At 34.1% G+C, this 13,213-nt stretch overlaps 1 protein-coding gene across 1 annotated transcript; it reads right to left on the reverse strand.

Moving 5' to 3' along the window:
* Window positions 1-2,518: 2,518 nt before the first annotated feature.
* Window positions 2,519-5,909, reverse strand: LOC134272798 (uncharacterized). Its single transcript, XM_062754969.1, has 3 exons — window positions 5,815-5,909; window positions 4,237-4,294; window positions 2,519-4,071 (listed from the first exon to the last, which is right to left on the reverse strand). Exon 3 carries the CDS (start codon window positions 4,045-4,047, stop codon window positions 2,551-2,553), a length of 1,497 nt encoding a protein of 498 aa, XP_062610953.1. The 5' UTR covers window positions 4,048-4,071; window positions 4,237-4,294; window positions 5,815-5,909; the 3' UTR covers window positions 2,519-2,550.
* Window positions 5,910-13,213: the final 7,304 nt, after the last annotated feature.

Consider the following 13,213-nt stretch of genomic DNA (forward strand, 5'->3'; position numbering starts at 1 on the left):
TTCTTGGAGACCAAAATAATTTTTGTCTAGTTGACGCCACTTAAAGTCATTAGATGTGTTATTGAGGATTTTTATGTGTGGTTTAATATGATTTTTACATAAAATACCTAATCCACTAAAATGTCTTTTGTTATGTTTACTAACAGGTCTACATACACTATACACAAGTAAAAATCACCAATTTTATGTGGTAGTTGACCAGACCCAATATGGGTTTCAACAAGGAAAACAATGTCGTATATCATCAGGGTATTCATAAATCAAGGATCACAGGTTTTGTTAAAATCCTGACTTACTAAGCCACCAACATTCAGAAATGCAAACTATAAAGAATTTTGTTTGCTTGTACACTCCATATTTGTTATGTAGTATTCTTAAGTAATACATGAACAAAAAAATCAAGTCATAAAGAAGTGTGGTATCTCAAGAATCACTCTTGTTTTATGTATGTGATTAACGAGACGAAATGAATCAGCATCATAAAAAATTCCACAACAAAAAATTTTAACAAAAGAACTGGGATATAATTGCTAATAAAATCATGATGAGAACTACTTGTTTGCAATTGCAATACATTGTAATAAGAGATCAATAAAAGTTATGGTACTTATGAAGTACTTATGAAGTACTGTACATTAGTATTTACGGCTGGACCCTCTGTTCTTGCCAAACCCAAACTTTCCTCTGGACTTGGACCTTGGTCTGCGGCTGTTGACAGTTTCGATTCCCAAGGAACTGTGAATCACTCTCTTCGTGCTTCTTCTAAAACCAGGTAAGTTGACAAACAAATTGATAAAAGAAGAATATCAGCAGTCTCGTTTTAAAGTTATAATTTCGTAAGTTCTATGGTCGATACAATGACCTCAGCATTTACAATCTTTCATTAAGTTAACTGCTGACAGACGTTTTTTATACTAATGGTAAGCCCATTGGACTTTTACGGGAAGCGCTGACTTTTACAGTTGACGAATTACTCTTACATTAGGACAGTGTACGGAAGCTCTTTTACGATATAATAATTAAGCTCAGCATTTAATTCAACGAAAACAAGATGTGTTTGTGAAACACTGATGCCCCCGTATGGCAACATAGGAAAACAATTGTGAAATTTGAAAGTAAGCCAATGTTAAAGCTTTTTCAATATGTACAAAAATCTCCAAGGTCAAGGTCAAAAGGTCAAATGTAATTGGTATCAAATGAAAGGTCTTGCCACATAGAATACTTAAGTAGAGTACGGAAGCCCTAGCCCTTGCCGTTCAGAAGTTATGGCCAAGGTGAAATTGTTCTAAAAGTAGGTCAAACTTCAGGGTCAAAGGGTCAAAGTTCTTGTTATCAAATGAAAGGTCTTGTCACAAAGAATTAAATATGTAAAGTATGAAAGCACTAGCCCTAACTCTTTAAAAGTTATGGTCAAAGTTTGCTTTTTTGAAGTAGTCGCAAAGGTAAAGGTCAAAGGGTCAAAGTTCTTGGTATTCAATAAAGGGTCTTCTCACAAGGATTACACATATGAATTATAAAAGCCCTATCCCTTACCTTTCAAAAGTTATGGCCAAGGTTTAAGTTTTTTTCCCAATTACGGGGATCTACAGGGTCAAGGTCAAAGGGTCAAGGTTGTTGGTATCCAATGAAAGGTCTTTCAACAAAGATTACATATGTGAAGTATAAATCTCCTGGTTTCTACTGTTCAAAAGATATGGCCAAAGTAAGAGTTTAAAATTTTAATGTTAAAGTGGGTCAAATTCCAAGGTCAGGGTCAAAAGGTCAAATTTGGTGGTACCTAAAGAAAAGTCTTGTCACAAGGAATACACATGTGAAATATGAAAGTCACAGCTCCACTGAATCAAAAGTTATGGACAAAGTTAAAGTTTTTGCGGACAAACAGACAAACAGAGAGACAAAAAGACAGCTAGACAGACAGACAGACGGACACGACAAAAACTATATACCCCCGTAACTTCGTTTACGGGGGCATAATAAGAGGCCATTTCAAAGCACAGATAAGTTGTTCTTGAAAAAAACGACAACCATCCTACAATCAAATACAGGCCTTGACATACAAGTGCCCCTAACACCATTACCATGACACCTAGAAAGGATCACTCTTCCATTATCAATTCTGTACTTCCCTAGATGTGAATATTTAAATGTCCAAGTAAACAGTCAACTGTAAAAGTCAGTGCTTCTCTTAAGAGTCCATTATTTACACACTGAATTGACGATGGATCGATTTTTTCGTTATTTTCCGATCATGACAAAGAGCACACAGCTTCCATACACTGTCTTAGTGTGAGAATAATTCGTCAACTGTAAAAGACCTCGTAAAAGTCCATTTACACACTGAATTGACGACGGATCGATTTTTTTGTTATTTTCACTGACAAAGAGCACACTCCACGTCTGCTGATCCCAACTCTGATGTTTTAGAGGTCCATGTGTGTTCTCATCCTAATTTGTAATGTTTAATGGAGGTTTGAGCTTGAATATTTAATGCTTCTTATTAATGATATAAGACAGATGGAGGTATATTCATTGAAAAAACATAAGACTTTATTAAGTATTAGAGGTGAACTCCTGATAACTTGATTCCGGGCTAGAATTTGTCAACGACACATAGTTGCTGTGATCATCAATGTCCGGAAGGGGATACGAAGGCGGAAGATCAAGTGTCAGTTTAGCACATTCACCTTGGAAACTATCAGTGGTCTCGGTATCGGTTGATAAAGATGGAGCATCCGAAAGGTAAAGTCTGTCTTTTGCGTCCTGAATGACCTCTAGTTCATTATATTGCCCAGTTTTTGCTAGCGCCTCGGCCTTTTCTATGTAATCTATGGCTAGATTACTCTCACATTTTAATTGGTGCAATCTAGATTTCAGAATAAAATAAAACATTTGAACTCGACCTTCTGCCTCTTTCATTCCATACTCTTTCAGTAAACGCTCTGATTCTTGCAGGACACGCTGTGGTAGATGAAAATTGGGAAGAAAACGACAGCGCATGCCTAAGCCCAAAAGACAGCAAAGGAGACGGAATATGAATTGTCTTGTCCAGTGCATCCGTACGTCGTCGGGTTCATTTTGAAGAATAGACAAAGCGGTTTGCAGGTGCTCGTATATGGAATTCAATTCTATCTGTGGAAACTTTTCAAACCAGGCCCTCCGGAATAGAACTATTTTATAGTGCATATCCACGATTTCTAAGCAGCCTGTTACATTAGCGGTATCTGTTAAAGCTTGTAACACTACCCCCTCGCCATCACCTTTCCTGTTTGCGAATGACAAGACGACCGCCCTCCTTCCATTTAACAGGCATCTAGACAAGTTCGGACATGACGTCATTGAAATTATTGATTCTATGTTCTCAAACAGTTGATCATCAGGGCTGATTTCATTGGTTTTATTTGAAAGTGCATCTAATGCCAGTGCTTGTACTACGACGTATTTGTCGCATAACTCCCGAAAATGCCGAGTTTCCTTTTGATTCCCGATTTTAGAGAGATGACTGTAAATTTTTTCTCTCATTTCTTGTGAAAGCTTCTTCAGATGTTGTACGGGATCACGAAATATCATTGCTTGTAAACATTTTTTCATGTTTTCAAAATACAAGTGTATGTTTCTTCTTTCTGAGGCGTCAATTCTGTATACCACGCGCGGGCTTAAGTAGTAATCTCTTATATTTTCACAGATATTGAAAAGCTTGTAACCAAGTTCTTTATATATTTTTGTAGTTCTAAAATCATAATTGTATACTGTAGATATAAAATGGTATAGATTTCGAAAATTCCTGACGATATATTGTAGCAACCAAGACGTTGACTGATATTCTTGATTACTTGCTAGGAAGTCTCTGGAAGAAAACCTATCGTTATAAAGCACCCTTTGAAAAAGTATCATTTCTTGTGGGCTGAGTTCACAGAGAAAAATGTGCAATGCTAGTTTATGATACGGACTTGTTGAAAATGTCTCTTTCTCGTACCGATTCAACAAAAGTTGTTTGTTACAGCTTTCCATTTCACCCCTTCCACATGAATTACCCGGTATTAATTCCATAAATTCACATTCTGGTATAGGTTGCTGCAAAAGCATAATTGTAAAATCTATTATATTCCGTTACATATCGATTCTACGATGAGAGAATGCCAGAATACAGATTACGTCGCATGTTGTCATTTTAATTGATTTTAGAGAAAATGAAAGTTAATTTAATCAAAATATAATTTTCAAATATGTCATACTCACCCTCAACTTTTGATGGAAATATTTGAAGTTGTAATTGTAGTAGATTGAATGAAAATATCTGAAATATGTAAAAGCATAAGAGCTTGGATATTCAGTTTATTTATGCTGTGTATATGACTTCCGTTGCATATCGATTCTACGATGAAAGATGCCAGAATACATTACAATGTATTTTGACATGTTAATTGATTTTAGAGAAAACGAGAGGTACTATGAGCAATGAGCTCACTATATGATGCCCCCGCCTCCCATATGAATATAATGACAGTGTCCATGTTTTGTTATGGGAAACCCAAAATATGTGTCAAATCAAAAAGTAAAATAGAGGGTGCACAATGGCAATATGTAATAAAGATTCTGTGAAAAGTCTCATCAAATTTCATTCATAAGAGGAGGAGATAAGAGATGGGTACCCCAAAGTGTAACAGACGGGCGGGCGGACATCCCGATTACTATATACCCTCCCGCTTTTCAAGCGCGGGGGGGTATAATGAAAATAACTTAATATCATCAAAATATATTAACTAATAGGCTACCATATATACGAATCAAATATCATTCTCACCCTCACCTTTTGTGAAATATTTCAGGATGTAATTGCGTAAATTGCAGGAAATTTTCTGGAATGTGTAAAACAATCAGAAAAGCATCACACATAGTCGATTATCAAATTAAAATGCTCAAAATCCTTAACATATCCCAAAGATATTTATTGTGTAAGAAAATTAAATGTTCGAAGTGTAACATACACAAACCCCAATTTCTCTCCTGGTATCTTTTCCTTATTTTTTTTCTCTATAAAATCAAAGTTAAAGAGCAAGAGCCATCTTATGCATAAAATGGCCCTGTACTTATATCAAATAATTAACTATCACCCTCTTTCCCATTTCATATATCAAAATAAAGTAGACACTTAGTGCTTTCATTTTCTATCATAAAGTTTCGAGAATCCAGATATTGGAAAACAGGTTTGAAAAATTGCAATGTTCTTGAAATTTGCAGAAAACACGCGTATTTGATACCTTCAGCAAAGAATCAAAATATGAGCACAGCCCACGATCCAAAAAAAATAAAGCATGTTTTTTTATCTTCAGAAAAAGAGCTTTCATTATGTATTTGCATATTTTGGATCAGAGGTTGTGCTCTATATGAAATATTTAAAAACAATGCTTCAACTTTAGGTCATTTTCAAAGGAATTTACGGGATATGAGGAAAATGACGCAATTTATGACGTCATAATATATTGACTAAACGGGAAATTACGTCACCATTAATAGATACGTGGTCACCAATATTCCAAGTGATAAATACTGCATTTGCAACCTAAACTGAGTGGTTTGATTTTTCAGAAATTCTTAGGGCCAAATAAGGCCCAAAGTGGCTCTTGCTCTTTACATAAGTTTTTAACGTCTTCAAATCAAATATATGAAAATTATTCATCTACGAAGAATTTATGTCACATTCTCAATTCTTACCCCTAAATATCATTTTTATCAACTGCTTATTATATGCGGAAGAAAATCAATTATAATGGTTTATTTAGACTGTTACAATATCAATTTCCTTGACGTGCAAACCTTATAATGTAATTTAATCACTGGAAGAGTATACGATCATGTAAAAATAGACCAGGTAATTCTTTAGGCTGCACTGGTGCAAATCCGCCTTTCTGAAATTAAATACACAGTATTATATAAACATATGGAGATAACGATCGTTATTTAAACAAAACAAATCAGGAGCAGAGCAAACAGTTTATTCTCATAACACCTCAATGACAGCAACCACTTTATGTTTATACAAAAATAATTTAGAGACCCTGGGACCCATTTTACAAAAGAACTTACAACTTACTTGACTAAGATCATTCTTTGAATTTCTTCATCTTGACTCTTTTAAAGCACAGAGCAGAAATCACACTGCGTCAATACCAAATGATGACCATCACCAAAACCTAAAGTTGATTGTAGGATGTTGTAAAATTAATGATTCTCCTTGGAATTGTTAGCATAAAAATGTCTTGTTTAATTTTTCTATTTAACAAGATTTAAATAATTTTCAAAATGTAAAACAGAACGTTTTTAACAGAATTAAATTTTGGTCTTAGTCCTAAGCTTTTTTTTTAAACGATACCCAGGGAGAACAAATACATTTGAAATACATATACTTTAAAAATATACATGTATTTTAAATCTACGTCGTCTCTTGGTTAAAACCAGTAATGGTATAACATCAATGAATTAATGAGTTTTCCCAGTAAATTTAAATTTTCCATCAATGTTCAATTGATTAATATTTTCAATCAAACAATGTTCAATCAACCACATCTTCACCAGCCAAGAGTTTTCTGTCCAGTCCGGAAGCTAGCGAAGATGAATCAATCAATATTTCAATCAAACTTTTTTTCAATCATTCAGTCCATATTTCATCAATTGAGGTTTCAATAAAAAGTTATAATATAATAAAATATAAGTCATTATTTCCTTCTATCAATATTTGAATTAAATCTATTAACTTTTCAGAAATGAAGGATTTGGAGATAACGAACAGTATCCAAAACCAAAGTCCGTAAAACACCCGCCATGTGCTCTCTGTCATGATCGGGAAATAAAGGGAAAAATCCGTCGTCAATTCATGCAGGTATAAATAATGGACTAACAATAAGTATGAAAAACGTCAGTCTTCACTTAACTCATTGATAAAAGTAAAATAAAAGTAAAAGTAAATCAAAGTGTCAAGCATATTTTATAATGAATCATTTGTTCCTAAAACCCTTTCTTATGATTAGTCCCTACAATTTTTCCATTCATCTGATATAAATTTTAAATTTTATATCCATACCTCTGAACACCTTTGTTTATCACTCGTTTGTTTTATACCAAACATTTAAATCCATTCTTAAAAGATTCTTCTTCCTTTACGTTTAAACCTTTAAAGAAGAGTAAGCATGTCAAAATAAACCGGGTATTTCTTAAGTTGCACTGATGCATATCAATCAATCAATGAGATAAAAATGATCGAAGTGCACGGTTTGACCGATTTGTACTATAGTAATCATAAAGAAATAACAAGATTACACATAACATAGAAAAGAATGTGTGATGTTTTTATAAAGAAAGCTATATGATATCTGATATATTATTTCAAAAATGTATGTTTTAGGAGCATTTGGTTGCCTATAAATGTTTGCAAGGCTATTTAAGGAAACTTATTCATGTAAAATATTTTTTAAAAACTGAATATATATCTTAGGCTACTTGTATCAGACAGAAACAGGGAGGTATAAAAATTAATAAGAGGTAACAGGAAATTTGTTTAATCTAATTTAAACAATATTGAAGTTAAATTTCATTTTTTATCTCACCTCTACGATTTTTTTTGAGCAGTCAATTCCAAAATAATTACTAGAGGTATTTAGCAATGAGCTCCCTAAATGATACCCCCGTCTCCCATATTAATATAAAGGCAGTGTCCATGTTTTACTGTGGGAACTCAAAATATGTGTCGGATCAAAAAGTAAAATAGGAGGTTCACAATGGCAACATGTAATAAAGATTCTGTGAAAGTCTCATCAAATTTGCTTCAGTGGTATGAGAGGAGTTGCGGATAAGAGATGGGTACCCCAAAGCGGAACAAACAGACGGACGGAAGGTACAGACAGACAGACAGACGAACGCTCGGAAATAATGATTACTAAACCTCACGTAACTATGTATATAACCCCTACCTTGATCATACTTGCATCAATGATGATGCATCTAGGTATGGAGGCTACCAGAGATATTTTGGATGCTCAGAAGAGTGATCAGTTTAAAGGTTTTGGAACAGGTTCATGCCCAAGAAACGATAAGCCCTACCTGAGCTTTAAAAATTAAATGGAAGATACATCTATATAGGCTTGTACATTACCCAAACTTCTTCAAATGCTTGATTCAACCTATATTTTCCAGATGAATAAAATTTATCCATACTTGACACTTCGGATTTTGGATCTAACCAACTTTTCCATGATTAATTTACAGGTTGTTAACTTATTTTTTTTTTTTTTGGATCTAGTTTATTTCCAATTAATGATAAGTCGTACTGAAACTAAACTTGCATAGATATGACTGACCCTTGTGTATACAAAAAAGTCTGTGATATTTGTCTTATCTCTAAATTCCCATACTTCACAGTTATATCCACGTACACATTTTTTTTGGTTTTGTTTTTGTAATCTTATAGATCTACTGCTATGTATAAATTCATTTATATGTTTTTGTAATGTCTTTTATACTGCAAACATTGTAAAATGGTGAAGAGATTCAAATATTTAGTATATGATAAATTGGTATTAGAATGCTTAATAACAATAAGTTATATGATGGTATTACACAAGTTTATTTATTGAAAAATAACAGTCTTTGTATTTTTGTTGTATTACAGTTAATTTATAAGTAAATTGCGAATGAGATGTACGTTCTGAAAATAAAGAGCTGCACAGTTCCTCAACGCCACAACATATCGGTAGGCCCGGATCTGTGGTTAAGGATATTGCAAATCCTAGGCTTTTTAAATCGGTGCGTTTTTCAGAAGAAAATGCTGCGAAAACAACCCGTTTTTCTTAAACTTTAATATGTTAACAGAGGAATTGAGGAGGTTAATAAACTCCCAGTAAGTAATATTCTTAATCACAAAAGGGCCCTGTCTTGCATTCCACCTTACTTCAAGTTGAAGACTATGTCTTGTATTTAGTTCAAATCTACATTAACTGTTTAAAAACAGTGTGAAGCGTAAATAATTAATTTAAGGACTAAATTTAGAGACCCTGATCGTTCAATTGGCATCATAATTTCACAAATATAATGGGATCTGTTGAAGATTACGTCAGGCGATGGGAAGAACATGAAAAAGACCAACTGTGCAACAACGTCATGAGCCTATTTTTGTATTCATATGAAGCAGAATTTGTCTAAAATCTTACACGTGAAAAGAAAAAACAACTTGGTTTGACCTACAACTCGACATTTAGATACTCGTATTTCGACGACGCAATTAATATTCATGATATTAATGACTCAAATACTGACCAACGGACCTCCAAATAATCAGAGGTGGGATCAGGCGCCATGAAGGAGTGAGCATCCCCTGCCGACTGGTCACTCCCGCCGTGTGCTCCTTGTCATGATCGGGAAATAACAGGAAATTCCGTTGTCAATTCAGTGTATAAATAATGGACTAACAATTAATATGAAAAATGTTTGTCAGCAATTGACTCAATGATAAATTTATTTTCTGTCAAGGTCATTGTATCAACCATAGATCTTACAAAATGATTACTTTAAACGAAACTGCTGATATTCTTCTTTCATCAACTTGTTTGTCAATAATTTACCTCGTTTTAGAAATTGTACACACGTGGAGCATGCTTTTGTGTATCGAATCAACTGAGAGATATTAACCTTTTGAAGTTGTTCATACATATAGTATGCTCTTGCGTATCGAATCAACTGAGATATGAAACTCTGTATGTAGGTGATGAAGGTACATTACTGCATAAACTAGAGGTACTGTGAGCAATGAGCTCACTAAATGATACCCCCGCCGCCTCCCATATGATTATAATGGCAAAGTCCATGTTTTGCTGTGGCCGGAAAACCCAAAATATGTGTCGGATCAAAAAGTAAAATAGGAGGTGCACAATGGCAATATGTAATAAAGGTTCTGTGAAAGTTTCATTAAATTGGTATAAGAGGAGTTTAGGATAAGAGATGGGCACCCCAAAGCGTAACAGACAGACGAACGGACGGGCGGGCGGACGGACATACCGATTTCAGTATACCCTCCCATTTTTCAAGCTGGGGGTATAATAAGGGAAGTTATGATAGAAAAGCTAGTCATCGCGTTTATCATAGAGCTTGGTTGTTAGATTACCGTTAACGTCCTTTCAAGTAAAATATATAAAGTATGAAACAGATTTGTCAGACTCTGTAGTATCTTTTATCTTAAGCTCACCAAGGTATATCGGACATAGGAATGGAAATTACCATTGTTAATTGACAATACGTCGTTCATATATCTAAATGTCGAGTTGAAGGCCACAGTAAGTGTTGTTTTCTTTTCACGTATAAGATTTGCACAAATTCTGCTTCATATGAATATGAAAATACTAGTAAGTCTGCTAATAACGGAGCGCAATAGGTACCCATGGGAATTCGAATATATGGTTAGAAGACCTTGTCTCCAAAAACCATATAGATATTGTCAATCAGAAACCCAAACATCCTTTTGATGTCAACTTCAGAGTACATGTACTTGTGTGTGCAATCAGAATGTGTTTTAACAAAATAATTTTGCAAATAACCAGTGACCAGTTACGTAAATTTACTAGCTCCATTTATATTGAAAAACAGCTGTCAATGATATCAAAAAGCCTGAACTTAAATTTATCGTGGAGAATGGTTGTGTATAAAGTTGAAAAGTCGTAAGTTTTTTAGCTGTTGATTTTGGTAAAATCTTGTGATTTCAAATTGTCCAAAAGTTCTTTGGAAGTTTTGAGTATCCACTTCTGATTTACACCACTTCTTGAATATATTCACATCACTTCTTGACTTAGTGAGGAGTAAATAGAGAGGCTTGACTGAACATTTACTGGAACCCGCTATGTATCTTTGTTTTTAAGGATTCTTATGAAGTTTCGGCAACCAGTATATATATATGGTAGTTCAAATTCATTTTGGTTCTTCGGAATAATAAAAATACCAGAATATTCAAAACTGACATATAATTTTGAAGAATTTCTTCCTTACAAAGGAACTATGAGTGTAAGTTGGATTACCACTTGTAGAATTAAATCCAAGTTCTAAAATACAATTTAAAGTCATCATTTCACAAGTTCTTTGGACGATACAATGACCTTGTCAGCAAATGCAATTTATCATTGAGTCAAATGCTGACTGACGTTTTTCATACTAATTGTTAGTCTATTATTTGTACATTGAATTGGCGACGGATTTTCCCGATAATGACAAGGAGCACACGGCGGGTGTGACTGATAAGCAGGGGATGCTCACTCTTCCATGGCACCTGATCCCACCTATGATGTTTTAGAGGTCCGTGTATGCTTTGCTTTTATTTTGTATTGTTTTATAGACTTTGATATTGAATACTATTTTTTTCCATATCCATCATTCTTACAAATGAAGACAATGTTGTTACCTGCTTGGTCAGCAGGGACCAGTACGTAGTTATAGGGCGAAGAAGAACATGAACACGATGGAAGATAATGTTTCAGATATTCGATATCCAGGCCAGTTTTTTGATGTTTTTTTATAACCCCCCCCCGCGCTTCAAAAACGGGAGGGTATATAGTAATCGGTATGTCCGTCCGTCCGTCTGTCTGTACGTCCGTTCGTCCGTCTGTCTGTCCATCCGTCTGTCTGTTTCGCTTTGGGGTACCTATCTCTTATCCACAACTCCTCTCATACCACTGAATGAAATTTGATGAAACTTTCATAGAATCTTTATTACATATTGCCATTGTGCACCTTCTATTTTACTTTTTGATCCGACACATATTTTGGGTTTCCCATAGCAAAACATTGACACTGCCATTATATTCATATGGGAGGCGGGGGTATCATTTAGTGTGCTCATTGCGCAGTTCCTCTAGTTGTAATTGAAAACTTTGGAAGTTATGGTCGATGTATATTTGCAGGAAATGTAAGGTGCAGTCTTTAACTTGAAATATGGTGGAATACAAGACTGGACCCTTTTGTGATTCTGAATACGACTTATATTAACCACGTCAATTCCTTTATTGGCATATTGAAGTTTAAGGACAAGACGGATTGTTTCAGCTGCATTTTCTTTGGTGAAAAGTGTGGGTTTAAAAAGGCCTATGATTTGCAATATCTATAATCACAGGTCCAAGCCTATATTCTGGTGTCGAGTAATCAAAAATTGGACTTTCCTTGGCCTATTTAAGAAGACTACTTAAAAGTTTCAAAGGGACAGAGTAAAGTTTGGTGCGAATATGATGTAGACCTAACTGTTGATTTACATAAGGTTGTAATGAATCAAAAGAGACATCGTGTATTACAGGTTTATTGCAAGACCGATGCCCATGACTACGCTTACGTCTGTGTGTATGGTTAAAATGTCCCATCACAATTACATTGTTACACTGTGGACTGGAAAGATTTCCAACAGTATGTCATTACATCCATAGGGAAAGACTTCCATAGTTTTCTAATCCAAAATTCTTCTCGTTGTACACGGAAAGGTGTACTCAGTGACGGACTATTTGTGTTGTGAATAATTTTTTCGAAAGTTCTAACTTTCATTGACAGAATAGGTAAATTAAGGATATACGATCCTTAGCCAGGAAGGATAACTCTTTAATTTATAATTTAATTCAAAAAGTCTTAAAATAAAGCTTGAAATTGAAATTTTTTCATGCAACAATTTTCATTTTATGTCTCTACGTATGATTCAATGTTCTTTAAAGTGTTACCAAACGGTATTAAAAAAGTTGACATTTGTACCTCATAAAATTAAGTAAAACTTACATATTTTTAAAAAAATCAAATTTCTTTCAATTTAGCCTTAGTTACCAATATTTATAAGCATGATTTGAAATTAAAAGTGAATTACGGTGTTTTCTTTGAAAGGAAACACTTCATACACCATGCATTATGAAACGATGGAATTAAGTAGGAGAAAGTAAAGTACTAAATAAGTGTAAAATTCATGCAATTTTCAAAATGGATACCATGGTTTTACTAAAATGTATTTCTTGATCAATTATCAATTTAAAAATATGCAGTAGGTAGTTCAAATTGCATTTCCTGAAAAATTATTTGAGATTTACTAATTTTCACTATATAAATATAAATTTAAAGATGAAGTTTAAAGAAACCTGGGTACATTCATTTTAATTTTTTAGAGACATCTTTGTGAGCATTTTTTATCAATGCCTGATTTTCAGAACCTGGG

Source organism: Saccostrea cucullata, unplaced genomic scaffold (assembly GCF_032062105.1).
Source record: "Saccostrea cucullata isolate Sc308-1 unplaced genomic scaffold, CSIRO_AGI_Scuc_v1 ctg19181, whole genome shotgun sequence".
NCBI lineage: Eukaryota > Metazoa > Mollusca > Bivalvia > Ostreida > Ostreidae > Saccostrea > Saccostrea cuccullata.

Excerpts from the sequence above, each read along its gene's own strand:
- LOC134272798 (XM_062754969.1), bottom strand. The coding sequence starts at position 4,047 with ATGGAATTAATACCGGGTAATTCATGTGGAAGGGGTGAAATGGAAAGC.